Source organism: Centroberyx affinis, unplaced genomic scaffold, assembly GCF_046629955.1.
Source record: "Centroberyx affinis isolate AG114_WGS23_722 - 3 ecotype Tasmania unplaced genomic scaffold, CSIRO-AGI_Caff_v1 ptg005736l_1, whole genome shotgun sequence".
Lineage (NCBI taxonomy): Eukaryota > Metazoa > Chordata > Actinopteri > Beryciformes > Berycidae > Centroberyx > Centroberyx affinis.
Window position 1 is genome coordinate 5,001 of NW_027282899.1, and position 25,150 is coordinate 30,150.

A 25,150-nucleotide genomic window follows, 5' to 3' on the forward strand; every position below is an offset into this window, starting at 1 on the left:
TTCTTCTTCTGTTTATTACAAACAAACCCCAATGGAGCACTGAAGCATTGATTGACCCACCGCTTTCCTCTAACATCCAAGCCTCAATTTCTATATGTGTAGGCTCTCAACCTAGTTTAATATCACATTGGACAGTTACATCAGATCCTGCGTATTGGTAAATCCTTTAAAAAAAAGTCTTCTTATGAATCTGGTAATTGTTTTTTTCCAAAATATATATATGTATAGCATTCATTCATTTCATAGATTCTCAGCATACAGCCACTTGGGAGACAGAAGAGACAAAGAAGCAACACTGGGTATTGTTGTGGTATTGATATTGTATGGATCGGTATTGAATTGTATTGTGCTGTAGGCATGTCTAATGTATCGTAGGCTGATTTTAGGTTATTGATTGTTATTGTGGGGCCTTTGGAGTCTTAAAGCCTCCAGATTCTAATAAGAAATCTTCGGACACCAGCCATGAACACTTTGCATTTCTCATCATGGTTATCTTTAAACTGAGATGATTTTGATTGCAACTCTATGGGCGTTGACCTGTAACTGGAAAGCCACAAGTTCAAACACCCCAACCAGTTAGCCAAGCATCCATTCAAAGTGTTTCTGACACTGAATCTCTTGCTTATTCACTGTAAGTCTCTATGCATAAGACAGGGCTCACGTGGGTCTTGGAAATCCTTGAAAGATTTTGAGAAGAGCAATATACGGCCGTAAAAGTTTTTGAAAATGAATGGACAGCCTTGAAAGGACTTGATTTCTTATTAAAATGTAGCACCCAAATTCATCTATAGGCCTCAGCTATCTCGAATACTTCACATCCTGAGGAAAAACCCTGTGATGGAGATCTGCAGCTTTAAAATGATGGCATTCACTGGCATGTCTTGACTTAACTAGATCATAAGTAAACAAATGAGGCCTCTATGATGTCTAATTCTGTCCAACGTCACAAAACAGGCCAAGTTTGATTCTTTGAATGTCACCGAACAAGACCTTTCAACCTGGAAAGTCTTTGATCTCGATGTCAGAGTGACAGGAGCATCAGCCAAACGCCTAAAATCTCAACGTAAACGACGCCAAACCTTCCTCCTCCTGCTGTTAACGTTCTCACAACTTGAAAGCACACTTTTAACGTCCAAACTGAACTAGTAGAAGAAGAAGAAATGCCATTAAAGGAAAAAAAAACAAAAAACACAGGAGTTGGCGAGTGGGAGGGGCCGGGGCCGAATAAGTGACAGGTAGAGAGTCACCTCCAAAACACGCATGACATGTCTGGTTCACACTCAGCTCACATTCCACTCTCCACACCCACTGCCATGCTGCCTTCAGGTGCCGCTCGTAAACTCCTACATCCGAGCTCGGAAGTCACAAATAGGACTTGTCACGCATCCAAGGGCCTTTGGTCGGAAGTAATAACAAAAGAGGCGCCCATAACAAAAGTTTTTGTGTTGGGTGGCTGATGTTTTACTTTGAGAAACAAGCGGCACAGTGGCAGAATGAAGAAAATCCATGTCAAGGATGCAGCTGATGTCTTTATATGTTAAAAACAAAATGTGTGACAGCTAAAAGAGTGAAAATAGAAACACGCAACAACACTGCTTATTTGGGTTGCCAGGCCAAATGTTACAGTAATAGATTACATCATTCTTACCGTCAGTTCTTGCCATGGTTTACGTGATCGCTGCCAGCAAAACCTCACATCTAGGTAATCCAAACCAAAGTAATCCAAACTACCACAGTGAAAATAAAGAATAGATTTGAGGATGGATTCTGTAGCAAATCAAACTGTTGTCTTTATCACAGCATGTTTTCATACAAGCTCATGCAAGACACAAGCATATAAAAGGATGACAACAGCTTGGAAAAATTTCAACCCAAGCTCGAGTCTCATATAAAATTCACTCTCCCAGTCTCGTTTACAACTTTGTCTGGTCGTTCATGCGCGCTCAACTCGTAATTACCACATTTCCTGCAGCACTTGAAGGCAGAGCTTCTCTCTCTACCAGCTGACAATAATAAACCATCCAACTCTGCTGGCCTCTCACTCCCACTCTAAATAAACCTGAAGATGTGGACCATGCACACTGTTTACTAATGCAGTGATGTGTTTGCAGTCATTTGAGTGAGACTGTAACCTAGAGTTAGTCATCATCATAAGGCAACACAACCACAAATCAATCCTATGTGTAGAAAAGCATGGATTTATGCGTTTTTCCATTATAAAACCCAAGTTTGACACTGTTTACTGTGATGTACACAGTGTCATCAAGCCTAAAAATGTGTTTCAGCTCTGTTCCTGCGAACACAAGGCGGGGGAAAGTGACTTTAGGTGGGGTTTGACTGGTCTTACCTCTCGGCGGAGGCTTGCTGACCAGCTCGGCGACGTGCCTCTGCAGACTGACCACTTTCCCCTCCAGCGCGCCGGACCGGTGGCAGATGGACAGCAGCTCTCCCTCCAGCTCCTCCAGGATGCTGACCGACTGCCGGGACAGATCGGAGAGCTGCCGGAGCACCGAGCACAGGCTGAAGCCGCACACGTCCGCCAAGTCCCCGAAAATCGGCGCCTGGATCGGCCGCTCCTCCCGCAGCCTCCCGCCGTCGGTCTTGCACACATCTTTCGGAAGTACCGTCCGTTTGCAAAAGGGCATTTTTTAACCCAGCTATCCCCCCCTCTTCCTCCTCCTCCTCCTCCTCCACCACCCCGACTCCAAAATATTTTTTTTTTTAAACTCAAGAGATAGTCAAGTTAAATCCTTGTGGTCCTCGGCGCAGAGACGCATGCTACGGATCCACGGGAAGGGGAAACTCTGCTGTTGGAGAGGCTTGGAGCGAGTTGCGCGTCGTGCGCCCTCATTGTTTTTGACTGCGAGGGTTTTTTTTTTTGGTGGAGAGCAGAGTCTCAGCTGCTGTGAAGACCAGTGTCAAGCCGGCCGGAGTAAAGCACGGGAGTTCCGACTGCAGCTTTCAAAATGAAAGTCAAATGAAAGCATGCGTTGCAATGTGTTTTTTCCAGTATCCAAACTGACAAAGTGACAATAAAGAATAGATTTGAGGATGGATTTTGGAGTAAATGAAATTGCTGAACTTTTCACAGCATATATTCATAGAGTTTAAGCTTATATGCAAGATGCCATATAGCTACACCCTCGGCTGCAGTAAAACTTTGGGGATGTCAACTCGAAAAAGTTCATTTCAACCCATCGTTGTGGCGCAAGTGAAGGAAAAAATGACACTGCAATGAGCTAAAATTGACTTTTCTCAGATAATAGACATCTGTTAAAGTTTTCTGCTATGTTTTTTGTGTTTCTAATCATTTTTCAGCCTTTGGTTGTACACACTCCTAAGGCACACTTCACTTCCATCAAGAAACACCATAATAAAATCTCTTTTATGTCACTTTTATGGCTAGAGTTTCACTTCATATTTAATGTTACACTGAGTATATTTGTATAATTCTGTTGTTCTGGACACCCTGTCGCATCTTTCCCCGCAAAAGTGACATATTTCGTGCTTTTATTTTGAAGGCCAGTTCGCCTTACTTCAGGTCTTGTTCTGTGTGGCTTGACGCAGCGGAGCAGAGCGCAACAGTCTGGTGTTTCCCAGAGAGAAGGAAACCTGGCTGGAGGAGGAGAGGAGGAAGAAGGAGAGTGGAGGAAGAGGAGGCGAGGAGAGAAGGGAGAGGAGGAGGAGTAGGAAAAGAAGGAGAACATGGAGAAAGAAAGGAGGTGGATCGCCTAGTCCTTGTGCTTTTTGCACTGTGCGCGCGTGTGTATGCGTGTACGTGCGTGAGGGGGTGAGAGAATGAGTGTAAGAAAGAGTGAGAAAGTGTGCGAGAAAGAGAGAGAGTGGGGGTTAGTGTAAGAAAGTGACAGAAAGTTGAGTGAGAATGTGTGTGTGTGTGTGTGTGAGAGAGAGAGAGAGAGAGAGAGAGACCTCAACAATACACAGGCTACAGAACATGTCAGTATAGACTGTGGTGGAAAAACAAGGCCAAGTTTTAACAGCTGGGTCTGGAAATGAAGAGAAGAAGAATCAGAGGACAGAAATTCCATGAAGATGAAATGAACCAGTGCAACATGGAGCACTTTAGTCTCTCTCTCTCTCTCTCTCTCTCTCTCTCTCTCTCTCTCTCTCTCTCACACACACACACACACACACACACACACACACACACACACACACACACACACACACACACACACACACACTAGCCTACTCCTACTCTATAAACTGAACACAGGTCCAGACCTCCACACCAGACATATATCCAGATGGGGACACTCGTTCTTGTATAACACTGCTAAGTATACAGAATTTATTGGATTAAAGACTATAGACTTTATTCCTATGGCAGCCATTTTGAATTTACTACACACTCCAGGTGGGAAAGCAAGTACAGTCCAGCTAAGTTGTTGTGTATCAAGACGAACATTTATCATTTCACATATCCCCCTCTGAAAAGCATATCAGAAACAAATGGATCAAATCTGGAAGGATATATGTTCATATTTTAAGGTGATTTGGCTCACTGTAGCTAGCTACCGGAATCTAGCCTAGGTAGCTAGTAGCTAACTAGCTAGTGAGCTAGCTAACATCCCTGGTAAATCCAAGCAGTCATAATTGTTGTTCCTGAAATTAATAGCTAATTTGATAACTGCTAGGTCTATATGAAGTCCTTACGAATGTGTTGAAGAAATGTTGTAATATTATGAAGTAATATTATATAGAATATTATATATAGGCTAGGCCAATGTAGTTAACTTGCTAGTAAGCTAGCTAAAGTTCCTGCGAAACTCAAGCAGTCGTTGTACTTGTTCCCAAGATTGTTAACTGTTTTGATAGTGTTTCAGCTGTTTGGTCTAAGCCCTCACTTACGTGCTGAATAACGTCTATCATTGTTTTTAATGCGCTATAACTTTCCAGGCAGTTTCCCACCTGAGTGCAACGTAAATTCAAAATGGGAATAACGTCTATCGGTCACTCATAAGACAAATTACATGATATAGTCATAAGGTCACATCATTCCTTTGACTTTTAAAATAGCTTGTGGTTAGCAGTGCTTTCATTGACAAATTGAAGTAATTTTTTCAGTTTTGTTCACACAACTTCCAAGCTGTTGTCAACTTCAGTTTTTGGACATACAACCCATTCATTTGCAAAGTGAGCTCACAGTTTTCCTGCTTTTCCTGTGTGCCTGAACACATCCCTGATTCAAGCCAAGCCTTTTGGTTAACCAACATTGCACAGTGGATTTTTTTCCCCCTGCCACAAAGCGACAACAAGTGCACAGTGAAGGAAAATAACAGACCAAAACCAAAAGTGTCAGTGTGTCCCTTTAAGAATTGAAAGTAGAGTCCGATAAACGCTCCAGGACCTCTCAGGCACACATGGGCCCCCCCAGGTTCTTAGGAACAGGGTGGAGACATGGAGGGGACAGCATGGGGCCTCTGACTTCAGCTCTATCCTCCCTCCCTGGGAGGCATGTTTTCTCCTCTTGCTTCACAACACTTTTCCCCAGACAGCTCCTCATGTCCTCTGTTGTAAATCCTGTAAAATAATGAAGTTTCTTTCCCAAATGAGATATCCATTGATTTGAAAAATGTGACACCAACTCTGAAAAAAAGATAAGAAATGATGATTAACTACCTAAGTGTTTTGAAGACCTTTACCCATATAATAGTAACATTTTAGAGTTCATGGTGGTGGACTAGGGATTGGTCTCTTTCCGTTCTTTTGTCCATTTGTCTGTTTATTCAGTTTGAAGTCACAAGCGATATCTCACTGTTGATTGTATTTTGATGAAACTTGGGAAAATGATACATCTCACCGCTGCAATCCTGCATTTTTAAAATTACACCAATTGGCCCAAGGGGGGACGCTAAATTGTTGGTTTGCTTGTTTACTTGTTTGTTTGTTTTTTGTTCATTTGTTTGTTTGTTCATTCATTCATCTGTTCGCCCATCCATCTGTCATGTGTGACACTGATTGGATTTTGATGAAACTTGGGGAAATGATGCATCTCACCACTATATTCCAACATCTAAACAATTACACCAATTGGTCCAAGAGGGGGGGGGGGAGGGGGGGCTACATCGTTCGTTCCTTCGTTCATCAGTCCATCCGTCCCTCCGACTGTACATCCGTCTGTCTGTCCATCCATCCGTCACACAGTCGTATCTCAGACACCCCTGATCAGAGTGGTGGGGAAATGATGCATCTCACCGCTGTGTACCGGAGTTTTCAAAATGACACTGATTGACCCCATGGGGGCGCTACAATTACACATCAAAACAAGGTGACACATTTGTTACTGATTGTCCGTGAGGTGGACCCATCTCATCTTTTGTGGGAGACGCCATGTTTACTGTTGCCTGAGTTCCAAATGGATATGTAGCGTTTTGAAACAAAATCCCTCAAATATTGTTCTAAGATTCTCTTTGTGGTATTTCTGCTTCATTAAAGTACATAGTGTAAAGTGACGAGAAAAATGAGAGAGAGAAAGGGAATGAGGCAAAGGTCATGATTAGGAACCCACAATGCTGAAAAATAGAAATATTCAGCCTCTCCGTAGCTGTTTTGTCACTTGTTTCCTTGCACTTTTGTTTTACTCAATCATTCTGTGGTTACAGGACTCTTGAAAGCGCCAACCATTGACTTCCTAACTAGTGGTTGCTCTTAGTGTTGGTTGATCTAGTTGAGGCTTATTCTGCTGTTGCACTCTTTGTAAGTTTCTCTGTAGTGTCAGCTAAATGAATAAATGTAAATCTCATACATGGTATGTACCTCAGCCCACTGATGAGTCTCTATGTATCCACTCCTTGCTTTAAGTTCATCATTCAATATCTCTGTAAGAGTGTGGTCATTTTGCAAAACAAGGACTTTCGTTATCAACTATCCTTATTGGTTTTAATTTTGTGCTTTCAATCATATTGTGACAGTCGGTGTCCCTTCTTTCCCAAATCGTGGTTACATTGTTTTGCAGTGAAACTCTTCAGCTCTCCAGATCTTACCCAGAGCCCCATGCAGCTCAAGCTGAATTTACAGCACAGTGACATTTTATGCGTACTTCCCTCCAACACTTTCCAGGACTTTTTCGAGTCTTTCAGCAACTCTGGAACCCTCTGAAAACTGGCCGTTCCTCCCTGGTCGAGGGTTGTGAACGTACCCCTCCTCCCCCAAAAGCACATCTGGTCCTCGCAGCCCCCCGGGCCCCCCTTAGCAACCCCTCCCAGACGTGAACTTGGCCTACCTAAATGTTTTTGTTCGTGCAGTCTGTCTCTGTCTTATGGAGAGGGGGATGGAGAGAGGGAGAGAGAGAGAGAGAGAGAGAGAATTTCAACATAAACTGCCTTTTATTGACACAATTGAAAACATCAACATGAGAAACTTATGAGAGACAGAAGGAGAGGGAGGAAGGGAGGGATAGTGTGTGTGTGTGTGTGTGTGTGTGTGTGTCATGCACACGTATGTGCGGCATAGAAAGAATGTGGATATAAACTGTGCATGTGCGAGAGAAGAAAGATAGATTGAGAAAGAGAGAGTAAGAGTAAGGAGAAGAAGAAGCGGAAGGGAGCGGCTACATTACATCATCCGTTCAGTTACCATGGCGTCAAACTGATCATATCAATATTGTAACCAGTCAGTCAATCAGCCATCAAGTCGGTCAACCAGCTAGTCATCGAGTGGACGAGCCAACCGACCTTCCAGCCAGCCAATCAGGAGCGTTCCTACGGCCGGGCTGTCAACGAGCCAATCAGTCAGGGAATCAGTCAGAAAGTCAATCACATGGAAGCGATTGATTAGAAACAGCTGTCCTCACCCACTCCTTCCCTCCTTCCCTCCCTCCCTCCCTCTCTCCTCCTCCTCCTCCTCCTCCCCCCCACCCCTCCCCAGATGACTGAGTTCATTGTTTCAGCGGCCCGGCCCACTTCTGTACTCCGGTGCAAACCGCTCTCGCGTAGGAAACACACTCCAAAATTTACCTCTATCAGCCTCACTCCCCCTCTGTCTGACTTCACTCCTCTGTCAGCCTTTCTCCTTCTGCTCACTTATGATTGCACCTTATCATCCCCAGCAGTGTTGGAGCCATTCATGAACTGAACTGCTATAATGCGTGGTAAATTCCAATTCAGTTCCTGGAGTTGGAATGTGAATGTCACCCAGCTGTAAGGAAACAATGTGAATTGAATTGGAATGACAGGATTAAATTCAACTTCCTAATGTTCCAATTCAGTTTCCTGTAGGTTTTTAAAGATTCAAATTCCAATTCCTCAGTTGAATTGGAATTGATGACTTCATTCGTGAATTGACGCCAACTCTTATCCCTAGTTTGTCAAGTGTCCAAAACAACAGTTACATTTTAGGGCAATTCAACTCCTCTCCACAGCAATTTAGGCAGCTTTATTTGTATAGCACATTTCATACAGTGGGGCAATTCAAAGTGCTTTACAGAGTAATAAAAATACAGTAAAGGTAAAAGATTTACAATTAAAAAGTGCAAAAGTACAGACGAGATACAAACGATAAAAGACAAAAAGTAAACTAGTGCAGTTCAAATCAAGTGAAATAGAAAGATAACAGAACACAACAAATACTCCCACTTTTAGATACACATTGTGAGTGAACCCATATGTTTTTCTTGACTTACAGTGAGTGAGCAGGTAAGGGTTCACACTGCACGACTTCAGGCTCCAATTTTGAATTGCTGCTTAAATTAGATTTTTGTTCGTATCTAATTCTAGGATGTAACCCCTTATCTGATACCTATATGACCTGACAGCGATGTTGAAAGGACACATGGGCATAGTAAGAATAGTAACAATAACAAAAGACATGACATTTTTTTTTGTACCTACACTTCTCCCGCTTGTTTCAAACACGTTTCAGTTGAATTGAGGCGTCTCCCCAACTACCAATCAAATCGGCTATTCACTTTCTTTCCATTGTTGTGTCTCTATGCTAACGCTGCTCAGCCAAGCTGCTGTGGCAACAAAGTTAAGACAGTTGCCTCAGGTGAATGATGTAAGATTTACTTATTGTCATGACAAATTTGAGTTTGAGCGTTGAAAGCCCAAGTTGTTTGTAGGCTACATGTCTTGGGATTCGATTTTTTCACAAGGTTGGAATTTGGAAAATAAACGACTCCATGCAGCTTTTCGCCGTTCACACTGATTAGAAAACATCAAATCTGATTCACACATTACAGAAAAAAAATCAGAATCGGGACAGTTTCAGCTGCAGTGTGAACGCGGCCTTAGACAGCAGCACACGTGGCTGCTGCTAAACACACATTTTACTGTTGCAGGGATGGAACCTGTGATCTTCCAGACACGGGACGGTCTCCCTAACCACTTGGCTGCACTGCCACCCAGTTAAAACCGCACTGAACATTCAGAACCACATATAAACAAGACTGTCCAAACCACCAGGCATTTAATCACTTAACCACTGTAAAAGACCCACTATTTACTGCAGAATAGAATAGTTTAGTATTACAATATGCTAATGAAAGTCTACAGTATAAAAACTATTATTCATTTTATATCATTCCTTTGCTGTTCTTTTATCTGTAAAGCAGCTTTGTATTCTCTGTGTTTGTGTATAAAAATAAAGATTCATATTGTAACATTCAAGACAGATATTGCATGCAGTATTTATAGATTCAGAATAAATGCATGAAGGAGGATTTCTACAATGGTTACCGGTGTTTACAGTAATAATGCAGGATAAATTCAGGATAAATGCATTAAGTGGACTTTGCAATCAATACATTTAGTGCAATTTAATCTCTGTCATCTCTCTTTATTTTGAATGTCTTTCCCTATAGTCTATTTATTCCTGCTCTGTTTACTCCTCTGAAAGCTAAATCGACATTAGTTTTCTTTTCTTGGAGAGGCTGTGTTTTGTTTTTTTTTGGTCTGTATTTCCTCTGCAGCTCATTTATTTCTGTTGCTTTGCTCACTATCCAGCCAAACGCACTTCAAAGTCTCTGTGTGCTTGTGTGTGTGTGTGTGTGTGTGTGTGTGTGTGTGTGTGTGTGTGTGTGTGAGAGAGAGAGAGAGAGAATAAAATGTGATTGTTGTTCTGCTCACAAGGGGATGCAGAGCAGGACCGGAGCAAAGCATGCGTCTGGCAAGTCTCATATTTCAAACGTTCAAACACTGTGTGTACGTGTGTGTGTGTGTGTGTGTGTGTGTGTGTGTGTGTGTGTGTGTACTTGTATTTGTTTACAAGAACCGGTCCCAGGCCTATAAAAATGAGGACAACGCTGCCACATTTGATTTGTTGCTAAACCACAAACCCTGAAATGTGTTTAAATCTGTCCTTTCATTTCATCGCGTTATCATTCATACAAAACGGTCTGCAGCAGTTCAGTCTGAGTCTGACAGAGTTACAGCATGTCAGGGTCAAAGTCGGCTGTCAGACCAACAGATTCAAATGATCTATTTTCATTCAAACCTCTGACACTCTTCCACTGTTCGATATCATCAATCTGTGATGTTCAATTCATTCCAGGAGTTATTTTGTGACGAAATGTGCTAATTTACTTCTTTGGTTGTACCCACTTTCCCCCAACCTGCCTTCTACTTCAGTTAGCGATTTCCTACATTTCCCAGAATGCCTTTCAACAACCCCTAGACAGGGTTCCTACACATTTTCAATAAAAAAAATTCCATACTTTTTCCAGACCTCGATTTGTTTTGAAGATTTTGTCTGGTGTTCAATATGATTTACGTAGATAGACATCTTGCCCCTGCTAACTAGGTCATATCACTGTATAGATGAAGATTGTTCTATATGTGAGATGATTGGCAGGGTTCCTACACGGTTTCCATTTTAAAATTCCATATTTTTCCCAGACCCTATGTTCTTGACTGGATTTGATTTTGGTCTGTATTTGATATAATGCATGATGACAGCGGCTGGGTAATAAGAGCGTCCCTCTATCTGAACATTATTCTTCACATCAACAAAAACTGTGGACTCAAAGTGGCTCTACAACAACATAAAAGCTAGAATTATGTGTGTATCGGACCGGAACCGCAACATTTTCCATACTTTTCCAGACATTTTTTTCAAATTCCCAAACTATTCAAGACCTGGAAATGATCAAATTCATTTTCAAAACTTTTCCAGACTTTCCAGCCCTGCGTAGGAACCCTGCCTAGAGAACACGCCTGAACTTGTTCCATTCTGCTGTGGGTTATACTTGTAGGTGGAGAGAGTGATAGCGATAGTAACGGCAAGAGAGAGCGAGTTTGTCCAGTTCAGGAAAAGCAAAAGTTGTGCCCCTTACTCCAAACCCCAACCTGTCTCTCTGCTGCATTGCATTCTGGTCTCTCTCCTGCTCCTGTGGGTGGAGAAACTGGTCTCTCTCTCCTCTTCTCCGATGGATTCCTCCCTGTATGATTGTTGAACGTCTCTCGGTGCAAAAATGGCGGCTCTAGAAAGAAGCCCTCGCTCTTTGATTCTGAGGGACTGACACCAAAACCTGATGTTTACCGCTGAGGTTTTACATCCTGAAACATTTTCTCATATCAGACTCCACTGTAGCTGCTGGAAATATGTCTACGATTGGGCAGTTATCTGCAGAAATTTAAAAAAAATCACCACCAAAGAACAAAATGGACCCAGAAATTCAAGGTGCATCACCAATAGCTGTGTTTTAGAGTGGATTTTTCCTTTCAATCAACTCATAAAGAGAACACACACACACACACACACACACAGAGACTTGTGTTCCAAGAAATAAGATAAACTAGGAAACTCAAGGTTGGCAACACTTTTCCAGACAGGATCCACCATATTTCACAGACACTGAATGATACATTTGATTTAATGTTATTTTATCCTTCTATAAATTTTGACGTACAGCATTTTGGATCATAACTCCTCAGATATACTGTCCTCACACACCGTCCCTGCTACTATTCCTGGCCGGGGATGATGGATTACTGTACTGTACAGTGTGTCAGAGAGCAGACGGTCACGATGGAGAGCCGCACTGCCCGTGCCCCGGCCAACACACACACACACACACACACACACACACACACTCCTGCGGTGTGTGTTGTTATGGTGTGTGTCATGTGTTGGAGAGGCGGGGTTGGAAAGCTAAGTCATGGGGGAGAGGAGCAGGGTTGATCTCTCTCTCTGTCTCTCTCTCTCTTTCACACACACACACACACACTTGCAGGTGAGTCTGAAGGCCACAGGATGGATCTGTCTCTCTCTCTCTCACACACACACACACACACACACACACACTGAGGTGGTGTGTGCAGGCCAGGTTTCTGCAGCGCGGAGCAGGCTGGATCCCAGCAGTCACCATATGGACTGGTACTGAAGTCAGAACACAGAGAGAGAGGGAGGGATGGAGAGAGAGAGGGGGGGGGGGGGAGAGAGAGAGAGAGAGAGAGAGAGAGAGAGAGGGAGAAGATTAGGTAGGGATCGATGTAGGGAAGGATGGAGGGAGACAGAAAGAGGGACGGAAAGAGAGCAACGGAGATTAGGTAGGGATTGATGGAAGGATGGAGGGAAGGAAGGAAAGAGGAAGAGATAGAGGGATGGCGGGAAAGGGGGAGGTAGGGAGGGGAGATTAGGTAGGAATCAATGTAGGCAAAGATGGAGGGAAGGAAGAAAAGAAGGAGAGAGTGAAAGATGTAGGCAAGGAAGGAGAGAGAGAAAGATGGAGGGAAGTAGAAACTGGGATGGAAGTATGGAAGGATGAAGGGAAAAATAGGATGTAGGGAAGGAAGGAAAGTGTAAGGGAGAAAGGGAAAGGTAGGAAGGACGGAGGGAAAGAAAGAGGGAGGGAGGAAGATTAGGTAGGGATCAATGAAGAAAGGATAGAGGTGAGGAATGATGGAGGGAAGGAATGGAAAGTGGGAGAGAGAGGGAGGTGGAGGGAGGGAAGGAAGGAGGAAGGGAAAGGGAGAAAATTGATATAGGGAAGGATGCTAGGTAAGGAAGGCTTGAGGTACGGAAGGATGGAGTGAAGGAAAAGGGAGGGGGGGATGGAGGGAAATAAAGAGGGAAGAAGATTAGGTAGGAATCCATGTAGGGAAGGATGCAGGTGAGGAAGGATGGAAGGAATAGAGAGAGAGGAGGAGAGGGAAGGGTTGAGATAGGGACAAGTAGAGCTAGAGAGATGATCTGAGGAGAGAGAGAGAGAGAGAGAGGGAGGGATAGAGGGATGAGATGAGACAGGGATGGAGGTGGAGATAAAGGGAGGATGATGAGGAGGGGGAACCGGTGAAGCAATCCAGAGAATGGACAAAGGGATGAAAGAGGAAGAGAAAGATAGGAAGGCAGGTGTCGATTTGACGAAGGAGAGAAGGGAAAGAAAGGTAAGATTAGAAGAGAGGAGAGGAGGGGAAAGATGGTGTGATACAAGCAGAAAGAGAGAGAGAGAGCGAGAGAGAGAGAGAGGGATTAGCACAGGAGTGAAAGCAGATGGATGGAGCATGGGATGGAAAGATGGAGGGATTAGATAGACGGAGGGAGGATGGGCTGCATCCAGGAGTCGGTGGTCGCCCCGGGGAAAAGATGGAGACTGCAGGTTAGAAGAGTAGAGGTGAAAAAGAGAGGGATGGGTGAAAAGAGGAGGTTTGCATAGCTCATTTTATGAACGTTGTCAGCCGCTTGCTTTAAAGCAGTGGTTCTCAACGTGGGGTCCGGGGACCACCAGGGGTCCTTGAGGGGGTTCCAGGGGGTCCCCAGCAAATTGATGAATTGTTAAACTTCACCATTATTTCATTTACAAGTAAACACAATGGGAGAATGTAGAAGGAATGACTGTTTTGATCATAGTGTCACTGTTTTCTCTCTACCTATAATTTACAGATAGTCATGGAGTTCTGGACAAAAATCATATCTAAGAATAAAAATATTCTCAGGTTTGGGTCCAGGAGACAAAATCGCATCAAATGGGGGTCCATGGCCTTAATGTGGACTAAAATAGGGTCCTTGATATGAAAAAATTTGAGAATCACTGCTTTAAAGAACCGATGAACCGACAGTTGGAGAGCATCTTACTTCCTTAATTTGACGCATTTCCGATTAAAACAGGATACAGAGGCGGGACACTGGAGAGGGACTTCTCAAGTCTGGGATATCAGTTTTATTGGTTGCAATTTGTATTTATATTCCCTGGAATCCACACAAAAAGTCATTGAAAAAATCGGTTCCCAATTGTTCATGATGACTTTAAAAGCCACCTTTGATGAGCTCACCAGCTATTTGAGTTTTCTGATTGGCTGTGGTCTCAACACACCTACTGCTACAGCATCAAGTCACTAATACAGATTTTCCATTACCCAGGAAGTAAAAGTAATGATACTAGAAAATAGCCTATATTGCACTATTAAACTTCCTGGTACAACATGAGGTCACCATTAAAAATACAGGTTTCAAAATAAGTATGAAGTTCTGGGATTTTGATAGTAATATACAACATAAAACTTATGCACATGTATGGAAAATTGGCTGAGTCAGTTATTCCATTGTGACTTTAACAGCCACCTTTGATGTTATTTAAACATTATCTGATGTGCTTTGGAGTGAAGTCAAGGTGAAGCAGGTTAGGACAGACTTAATGATTTCTGCCAAGTGAAACAGACAGCGACATTTCCAGCTCAGTTCACCTGCTGCTCACCTCACTCAGACCGCGACTGACGGGTGGAAATAATCAGACGTCACTTTCTCAGACTGTGAGGCTGTTAAAGGAAACTGAGCTATCCCAGATCGAATACTTCTCATGTCCGAACAGCAATAAAGGCGTTCCTATTACATTTCAGCACTGCATACATACATCAGATCATCTCTCAACTGGATTTGAAGATATTATTGATGATAGCTGCAGCACAATATGTGACAACTAGGCCACTTATCTTTAGAGGAAGCTTCTTTACATTTAGTGGTATATAAAAATGACAATGTATCGTATGAAAAATGTGAAATGAAAGTGGGTCTACCGCATAGAAACTACATAAATGTGTAGTCATGCATCAGGTCTAGGACTGACCATCACATTACCATTATTTTCCTGAATACTCCAACTGCGCTATGAATTCCAATACAATATACACCGATTTTTCAGTCATTAAGAAACACTGTTATTGCTTAAGATCTGCTGTTTGAATGCATTTTTTTCAAGCATGCAATTTAATTTATAGGTCAGCAACAGGGCTCTGCACCAGAAAATCATGTTTAGGAGTCTATTTTGAGCAGGCACCATCCTGATAAGATAATTAGAGCCTCTTGCAATTTACCAATTTAACTAGTTCATACTGCATTTTTTTTTATTGCACCGCCCTAATCAGGACTGAACACTTTCCCCCCATATTTTTAAATGTTTTCATGCACTTCAAACTTTTCAACACCTGTAGATGCCCCAATTCATTTCCCGTACATTTCCAGATCTACATAAGAAGCCTGGTGACCTACAACTAAATAAAATCAGACAGACAACCAAACAAGCTGTTTTGTAAATAACAGTTTATTTGAAAACCAGGGTTTTGTCTGTGTGGCCTCTTTAGCTGCTGCCCTGCTTGGCGGCCAGCCTCTTGTCTCTCTCCTCGGCGATGGTCAGACGGATTCCCTTTCCTCTGGGCAGGGACACCCACGGCTTGTTGCCCTGGAGACGAGAGGGGGGTGGGGGGAGAGAGAGGGGAGAAATTAGATGAGGTTGATGAAAAGGTACGGTTCACCTGTCATCGGGAACAGGTGGATGAAGGACATGTTCATAAAAAGCCTTCCAGCTCAAAACGTAGGCCAATGCTTTTTCCCATAGCTTTGTTTCTTGACAGGATTTTAAAATTTCAGCCTGTGATATGTGAGCCGAATAACAATTTATGACGTTACGTTATGACATAACTATGCAAGTAACCAGTCAAATGTGTGATTCTCAAAGTTAAAAATGTCAGTTTTCCAGTCTTTCGAAGCCTGTGCAGCTATTCTGGGCACAATGAGGCAAAAATGGCTCATTAAAACCTTCAGAAGAACCATAAAAGTTAAAATAGTTCAGTTATCTCACCTCTCACACTATAAAGGTTTCCAACTTTAAATCTAAAAAGTTTGAGTGTTGTGCATATTCATAGATCAAGACGGTAAAGGTTGTTCTTGTTTAGATGCTTATGATTCACACTTTTTAATTGAAGACAATTAAGCTCATGTTTTGACCTTTAGGTGTTCAGTTTATGCTCTTTTCCAGATCAACTGACGATGAGGCAGTATGAACTTTCAAATACAGCCGGTAAGCTTTAATCCCCTATACAACGAAAATTTAATTAAAAAACTTCCAAAACAACTTGAAAAACCTGCCGTGTCTGTCTGAAGTTTTCACGTGGCCAAAGGAAAACGACACATTTCAATGAGCCAGTTAAAAAGTATAAAGTACATTATAAAGGGACATAACATATTTGAGTGGCAACGCTGCCGTCAAGGTGAAGGAAGCGGCGAGCTGAAGCGGTCTGATGAAATGTCACGCAGCAGAGAGACGAGCGCAGCGCTGACGGCTCGGGTCAAACCACCGGCCAAATAAAATGTCATGCGAGAGAGAGAGGCGTTCAACTGTTTTTCCTATCGACAGGTTCCACAGGCCCAAGATCTGTTTACAACACGCAGAGCTGTTTACACAGTTATGTCCTGAACATCTGCAACTCCTTCCTTTGAGGATAATGAGCCTTTCCTAAACTAAGCTCCGAGGAAAATTGACTTGAGCTTTTCATCAAGTGCCATTTTTTCCAATAATACTAACTTTGTTCAATTTACCTGCAAACAACCAGAAAGGAGTATTGGACTGCAGAAAAAGCTGAAAATCCACCGCATTATACCCCAACTATATAGTAGGTTTAACTATTGGACTGGTTTCATTCTGATATGAAAACACATGCTTTGATTTTACAGTCACAGGATCTCTAGTCGAGGAGCTCAGAACTTCTTAGAGGAATTGGTTGTGTATTTTCATTGCTGATCAAAACCAAAACTGTCATCATTGCTCCACCCTGATCTCTCTTCAACTACTGATGATATTTGTCTTTCCTCTTGTCTCTAAGAGTAGGAAAGGTTTGATTACAGATCAAGACCGTCCAAACTGCTCAATAAGAGATTTTCTGTTAAGTGTGAATTATTTTTGAAAGCAAATCTAACAAAAAGCGATCCGTCAGTGTGCACAAATCATGGTTTCAAGGACAAACTCATCACTCATACTGTCAGAGTTTGTTGTAAACAGACCCTATTAATTATTATTGTGCGTGTCCTCACCTTGCCAATGACGAAGATGTTGGAGAGCCTGGTAGCGAAGCTGTTTCCAGTGCTGTCCTTGACGTGCACGACGTCGAAGGAGCCAGGGTGACGCTCCCTGTTGGTGATCACACCGATACGCCCCAAGTTAGCACCGCCGGTCACCATGCACAGGTTACCTGGAGGGGGGAGGAGGTGGGAATGAACCAAAACATCACGTTAGCAATCAACAGCACGTTATCACTCTACAGTTGAAGAATATTCATCATGATAAGCAACAATATGCAAAGTGACAAGTCTGCATCTTCATAAAACCTGAAGTCACGTGTATCAGCAATGAATTAAAGTTTTTATTCCTTACATACTTTTAAAGACCAGTTTCTTACACATGAGGATTAGGGCCAGGTGAAAAATTTGTGTTCCGAGTTTAAAGTCAGAATACTGGGAATTAAGTCAGGATTGAGAGTTTAAAGTCAGAATACTCTTAAACTCGGAACACAAAAGACACTTTTCACATGGCCCTAACCCTCTTCCGTAGTTTCTAAACTTTCAAACTAGTTCATGTTCCATAACCAGCTGAGTTGAACCTACCAGTGTCGAACTTGATGAACTCTGTGATCTTGCCGGTGTCCAGGTCGATGCGGACCGTGTCGTTGACCTTGATCAGGGGGTCGGGGTAGCGGATGGTGCGGGCGTCGTGGGTCACCAGGTGGGGAACCCCCTTGGTGCCAATGAGGATCTTCTTCACCTTGCACAGCTTGTACTGGAGAGGGAGAGAAGTGTTGTAATACGTATACGAATACGTACAGCATTTAAAGGGACCTACAGAACACATGCCTTAAAATCCTCACACCACAGGAGTTGGCCTAAAAGGGAGTCTCTTATTTTCGTAGTAGTATAACCATTTAAGCATCAATCTAGTTTTCAGCTCTTGAAATTTAGGTCTGGTACTCTAGGATAAGTACACAAAAAGCAGGAAAGCATTCACTGTGAATCAATTAGTTGTGTCCAAAAAAACCGAATCTCCTTTCTCCTTCCGGCTCCTACCTTGGCCTCCTCAGCGGTGATGCGGTGGACAGTGAAGCGTCCCTTCACATCGTAGATCAGACGGAAGTGCTCGCCGGTCTTCTCAATGCTGATCACATCTGGATAGAAACGACAAACAGCAAAAACACTTTTAGCATCCACACTCCGTTCATCACTTCATAACTTTCCCTTCCTCCTGCAGCCTCCTCATACAGAGAAACAGAAAAATACCAGATCAGATATAAACAGCTACGCAGGAAGGCCACCCGCTAATACAGTTGAGCTGCTACTGCCAAGTTTGTTTACACCGTCAGCAGACTTGGTTAGTGAACACACTGTGGTTTTTAAAAAAAGTTTTTAACCTTTATCCACACAGAGGGTTGACGAAGCAACCAGACTACTGTTAGTCACAGAGCAGCTCAATTGTTGCAGTAGTTATTGAGAAGGCAGGAGTGTTTTGTTCTCACTTTCTGGTTTTGGGACAAGTCTGCTTCTTCAACCTCTATACCATTGCACCCTAGTTTTAAGCTGTGGTGGAAGAAGTACTGAGATCTTTTCCTTCAGTAAAAGTAGCAATACAACAATGTAAAGATACTCCATTACAAGTAGAAGTCCTGCATTCAAAATCTTACTTAAGTAAAAGTACATAAGTATTGGCAGCAAAATGTACTTAGAGTATCAAAGTAAACGTACTCATTATGCAAACTGTCCCCATTTAGAGAGTTATATTTTTCATAAATTATTGGAATATTAATACTGATTTATTGAAATACATGTAAGCAGCATTTTAAAGTTGTCAACGTGAAGCTAATCTTAACAATTTAGCTATACTTTTGGGTAGTCTACTCTATAACAATGCTATTTTATAGTTATTTTATAAAGATGATCAAATGTCTTAAATATAAAATATTGATCTGAAAAGTAACTAGTAACTATAGCTGTGAAATAAATGTAATGCAGTAAAAAGTACAATATTTCCCTCTAAAATGTAGTGGAGTATAAGTAGAAAGTAGCATAAAATGGAAATACTCAAGTAAAGTACAAGTACCTCAAAATTTTACTTAAGTACAGCACTTCAGTAAATGTACTTAGTTACTTTCCACCACTGGTTTTAAGTTGGTTGCTGAACTGATAGTGTTTAGCATATTGGAAGCCACCTGCTGCTATGCAAGGCTGCCACAATGAATTTCAACCTTTGAATTTCAGTCAAATGACCAAAAAAAAGGAATTTGAAATGCTCAGCCTGACAAGGAGATTACTACTCCTAATTTAACAAACAACATTTGGAAGATATTGCAATTCCCCTCAGTCAAAAGACAAGTCACCCAGTGATTTAGTCTCACCTTCTCACACACCCACCCAAACAGAAAACAGTATGTTGTGAATTAGCTCCTTACACAATCTGATTAGAACAACCTTGTCTGCTCATAGCACATGGCTTTCATGTCTCGATATTATGTAAATTTTCTCATCAACAGTTGGATTTCAGTCAGATTTGAGCCATTACGGTCAACTCGTAGCCAGAGTTAATTCTTAGAGGCAACTGACAGCCCTTCTACTGTGGATGGTTAAGTTAGTTTTCAGCTCCCATGTCTTGCTCAAGGACACTTCCAAGATTCCTTCCAGCTACAGGTCGGTCTCCACCTGTTTAGGCATCTAACTCAGTCTGATCCAGAGCGACTTCAATAAAAGGCAGCATGTAGGGCTTCAGCATCTTTCTCAAGGACACTTTGATGAACCGGCCCCAACGGCCATGCTCAGCGTTTCCTGTGACCTTTTAAGTTACAGGACTGTCCCGCCGACCGCTAGGCCGCCCTGCTGCCTGAACCAGACACCTAAACCCTTAAAATAAGATAAAAACAGACCCAGAATACAGACTGCAGTATTTCAACCTCAGCACAACCCACTGAGCTGAAGGGCTTCATTCCAAAACACTATCTCCCCATTTTTGTTCAGTTTATCTACCTGAAATACAGTCAACCTTTCATAAACAAGATGATCTACCTCAAAAAACTGAACTTATTCTACAAAGAAAAAAAATGTATAGATGCATGTATCTTATAACCTTGGAAGCAACACATAATGAGCTTCTTGTTCGTTCCAGGAGGGATTTAGAAAGACTAGGCATCAGTTTTATTCAAATGGTGGATCTCATTTTGCAACGAGACTCTTCATCTGCTGCTGGCCCCGAGGAGAGTGAGGCGGGGAGTGTTTAGTAGTGTGTACGTATATAAATAGGCCGCGGTCATCCTACTGCGAAGGCTTCCCCATGGCTTTGGAAATTAAAACACCACACCTCCATGTGAGGCTGTTGGCCGGCGTGGAGGTGGAGAGGGACCTGACTGGGTGAGAGGTCTGGAGGAGGCGTGACGGTCGGCACGTCTGTAAAAACGGGAAATATTCCCTGTGGTTTTAAAGCTCCCCAACCGTCCGCTCTGTACTCTGTAATATCCGTTTGTTGCTGTGATTGAAATATGAAGAAGGTGAAAAAAAGACTAGCGCCACATGAGCATCGAAAGTAGATTGAGCATGTGTGAAGCGTTGTGCGACACTTCATGTAAAATGCAGTTTAAATTTGATTTCCAAGAAACTGGATAGATTAACTTGTCCGTATTCAAGCGCCTTTACACAGAGGGAACATCAGTTTAACAGAAAATACATGATTTTGCTCGTGTGCAGTACAACAAATATGGGATAACCCCTTCAAATGTATAAAGGAAAACAGTGCTGATGACCAAGTTGGCTTTACAAAGATGGGGATGTTGGTTTTTGGTTCCCGATCACACTTCTAATCCGGGGAAGTGGGGCAGCTGATGTTGCCCCATCTGTTCTGTAATATGGGCAAAAAACGTCCAAATAACTTGCCTTACCACTGGTCCTCTTCCAAATGGCTACATCCCATTTTAAAAAAACATGTGTCTTTGAATCAAACCGGTTTAGTCCCTCCAAAATATCCCAGTTAGACACATCTACCCAACAATAACCACTGGCTGCATCTCATTCCAACCTATGCGCCTAAGGATTTGCTTTTGCAGACTTTGTACAATTTGTTTTTCCACCAAAAGTCACAGGTCCAATGACTCATTCAGAGCTACTTGATTTTTCTGACAATGGACAGACATAATTCAAGAGCTGAGTGAAGAAACAAAGGCATCTAATAGGAAAAAGGTTGGACAAAAAGACGTTTCAATCTAGGACACTGAGGCAGAAGCTTGCTTCCACTGACCACAACTGATGCTGCTGCCATGTGCAGAAATCAGACAAATACTGGTTTCCAAACTCTGAGGAGCCACTTTCTCAAAAGAATTCCTCGTGACCCAAACTGAGCGTGGGCCGCTACCAACCTACACATCAAAAGAAACTTGTTCAGCTTTCATTATGTTACAGGGTCTTGAAGGAGATTTGACAATATGATAATGGCACAACTGTTAGTAAACATCTCTCCTAGAAAATACACACTGCTGCACAAATGAATAAAGTCAAATCTACAAGCTTCCCTCGAGTCAAATGGCCCGATGTCACATGTCAGAAACAAAAGTAAGAAAAACTTCACACAGCTGACATCAACATAACTACAGCAGACAACACTTTTGGGCCCATAGCAAAGACTCAGAACGGAATTTAAAAAATACAGTTTTGTGGCTGGAGCTCAGAACTTCTTAGAGGAATTGGTTGTGTAATTTCAGCTCATTGCTGATCAAAACCAGATAGTCATCACTGCTCCTTCTCCCTCCTAGTAAATGGTAGAGACAGTCATACAGGCATTAAGAGCCACAAGGTAAATTAAGTGAACGCCAATACATCTTTGACAACTTAACCTATCCCTGTGATTTACAGCTTATTTGGATCCACTGCACACTTTTGCAAAACACAAAATCCATGGCACATCTCATTAATGCATTGCTGTGAGAAAGCACTTGCAAAGAAATGCTAGTCAAGGATCCAAACTGCAGAAACCTGGAGATAATGTGCAAATACAAGCTAATGTCCAACATTTCTTCAACAATAACAGCACATTATAATACAATTTTACAGCAGATCTGAGCTGGGATGAGAACTTCATTCAGTCCTCGTCTATTCAGTTCTCCTCCCCATTTGTATCCACACATCTCCCCGCCCCCCCCCCCCCCAATTCAGACTCAATCATTAATCTGTGGTTCGTCACATCAGTCCTCCCTCACCACTCTCAGTACAGACTCTACTGGTGTCTAACTGTGAATTCACATGATCAGAAACTAAAGTAACCAGCTACTAGAAGTGCATTAATTTTCTACAATCAGAGAAATGTTGGTCGATGTTCAATCGCCTCATTTGTTTGTCAGTGTGGAATCTAAATGAGGTGAAACTCACCTTACTGTTTTGAAGACTGTGAGGTTAAGTGTTTTATGTTGGGTTGGTTAACATCTGTGGAGACTTTTAAGGGTGCGATCAAACCTGCAATATTTTCTTCGCTCCGACCCATAGTGGAAAAGTTGACCTTGTTGTATTTGGTTCGTTTAGGTTCACATTGTCCAATTACAAGCAAACCAGGGGTTGTAAACAGTTACAGTTCCTGTAACTTTAGCTAAGCATGATGGACTTGTCTATCCATTCTTCTCTGGTGTTCATACAAACATGAAAAAATAGCCCGAGAGCAACTGAAGGGCGATCTCCCACTGTCCCAAATACATCCTCACCTACACCCCTCCCTTCCTCCCCCTCCCGTGTGTGTCCCCACCTTTCATTCCAACTCACCCATGAATCCGGTGGGGTAGGTGACGTCGGTGCGGACCTTGCCATCGATCTTGATGAACCTCTGCATGCAGATCTTCTTGACCTCGTCCCCTGTCAGGGCATACTTGAGGCGGTTCCTCAGGAAGATAATGAGGGGCAGGCACTCCCTCAGCTTGTGGGGACCGGTAGAGGGGCGAGGAGCCTGGGAGAGAAGGATAGGAGAGGGGGTTAGGGGTGAGCGATTGCCATCACACATTTTAGGCATGTAGCATAAGTGTATAGTGACTTCCAGTGAGTACAACTTTAGAATAAACTTGTTCAGGGAAGCGTCTTATCGGAATCTTTTATTTTAGGGCACAATTTGGATTCATCAATGAGAGATGGTTCTAAATGCCTCCCCTGTTATTTTCTATATTCTTGACTACTACTTCATAAGAAATGGAGAACAAGTAGGGCTGGTATGGCATTAATAATATGAACACACATCAGTAAAACAAGAGTATTACATACCATTACTGAAATGAACAGTGGGCAATGCCTGCCTTTGCTGCATACCCATCCATTTCACTTTAGACTATTTTGCTTAACCCCCGATAATGAAGAAGCTACATTACTACAGGATGATCAACATGCAGATTTAGCAGGGATACGACTAAATTGAATATAGTTTGAACCAAGTGTGTGGAGGAATGTGGACGCTACTTACGAAAACTCCGGTGAGCTTGTCAAGCATCCAATGCTTGGGCGCTGCGACGCGCTTGAGGTGCTTCTTCGGTCCTCTTGCCTGGGGGAAAGGGACACGAGTCGGTCAACAACAGGACAAAACAACCGGCGTTTAACGTTGCAGGACAATTAACTGTTGATGTATGGGTCTGAAAATGCTGAACCAGCCACTGAAACCTGCGGCTGAACGGTCAGACCGGCTAGCATGCTAACGTGTCAACGGAAGGCTACATAGCACCGCCCGGCTGTGGCCTAGCCTGCAGTTAACAGAATGGTAACACCACAGAATAAAACATTTATACCCATTAATTTTTGCCATTTCTCTGTGAGACTACAACCCAAACTCATTGTTTCGGAGAGAGAAAATTGACACTTAGGTCCTTAAACTGCAGTTTGTCGGGTTTCAACGTTAGCTAAATGCTACACTGATGCTAGCAAGCCATGAATGATAACTGAAGTGGGGGTCAGATTTTTTTACGCTATCAATATATAGCAAGAATCGCTACTTTTACTACAATTTAGGGATTAACCATCTCATAAGATGTGAAATTTTAGACTATCATGTGTAACTGTGTGATGTTACAGCTGCAAAAAGTGATGTTTGAAGATGATTTCGGAGAGGAATCGTGAGGAAATACGGCTCACCATGTTGGAGTCTGCGGGGAAAAGGACCTCCCGTTTTCCGGTCTTGAATGATAAGACCGACTACGGCAGAGTGCGAGGGACAAAAGTGCTGAAAATCATACTGGAAATCCTGCTTCCTACCGTCCTAAACTGGTTACTACAGTTCTGTCCTACAAAGCTAAGTAGCAGTAAAAAGTTATAGTATTTCGTATTTAATAGTATTTTTCAAAGCTCAAACATGTTTGCATTTCTGTATAACAAAAAATTTAGATACATAGATGCTACTGAACAATCTATATTATCCACTTATGTACCAAGATTACTTTTGTCAAGGCGGGAGATAATGAATTGGAATATATTGAAAACATATTCAATTTCACTGCTTTAGTCTATTTTTTATTCCTTTTTTTCTTTTGAGGAAAGTCCTTTTTGAAAGAAGAAACTATGAATTGGGAGTCCCCAAAAAAAAAAAAGACACTCCGGCACATAAGACCATATGTAACATCTCACAGTCTTCCAATAAATTCAATTTTAACATAATCATCTTTGATATTTATAAAGTTTTATTGTATAGACTATGATATCAATACATTGTGAACCTTTATTTTTTTGTGGGGGACCTTTTTCATCTATAACACACACTTAATGTGCAAAAATAAAAAGTTGACTAATGCAAAAAATCTATAAGTTAATATTGTTTGGAATCCTTCCCTTCATAATTCAACATATATGTAGCCTACCTCTGGCAGTATTTTATTTATTTTCTATTTAATGTGATGTGTATGACTGTTAAAAACAAAACAAAACAAAACATAAGAACATA

At 42.3% G+C, this 25,150-nt stretch overlaps 1 protein-coding gene and 2 non-coding genes across 3 annotated transcripts; all 3 read right to left on the bottom strand.

Moving 5' to 3' along the window:
• Positions 1 to 15,478: 15,478 nt before the first annotated feature.
• Positions 15,479 to 24,394, bottom strand: rps4x (ribosomal protein S4 X-linked). The gene is made up of 7 exons (XM_071547238.1): positions 24,349 to 24,394; positions 23,687 to 23,764; positions 23,002 to 23,182; positions 18,289 to 18,386; positions 17,833 to 18,004; positions 17,263 to 17,420; positions 15,479 to 15,634 (listed from the first exon to the last, which is right to left on the bottom strand). Exons 1-7 carry the CDS (start codon positions 24,349 to 24,351, stop codon positions 15,533 to 15,535), a joined length of 792 nt encoding a protein of 263 aa, XP_071403339.1. The 5' UTR covers positions 24,352 to 24,394; the 3' UTR covers positions 15,479 to 15,532.
• LOC139667752 (small nucleolar RNA SNORD61) lies at positions 16,926 to 16,997 on the bottom strand. Its single transcript, XR_011696962.1, has one exon. It is a non-coding gene; the product is annotated as a small nucleolar RNA SNORD61 (small nucleolar RNA).
• LOC139667753 (small nucleolar RNA SNORD61) lies at positions 21,913 to 21,988 on the bottom strand. The gene has a single exon (XR_011696963.1). It is a non-coding gene; the product is annotated as a small nucleolar RNA SNORD61 (small nucleolar RNA).
• Positions 24,395 to 25,150: the final 756 nt, after the last annotated feature.

Coding starts and splice junctions, on each gene's coding strand:
- rps4x (XM_071547238.1), bottom strand. Junction 18,005..18,288: donor TCACCGCTGAGGAGGCCAAG/GTAGGAGCCGGA, acceptor CTCCCTCTCCAG/TACAAGCTGTGCAAGGTGAA. Junction 17,421..17,832: donor GTTCATCAAGTTCGACACTG/GTAGGTTCAACT, acceptor TCCCCCCTCCAG/GTAACCTGTGCATGGTGACC.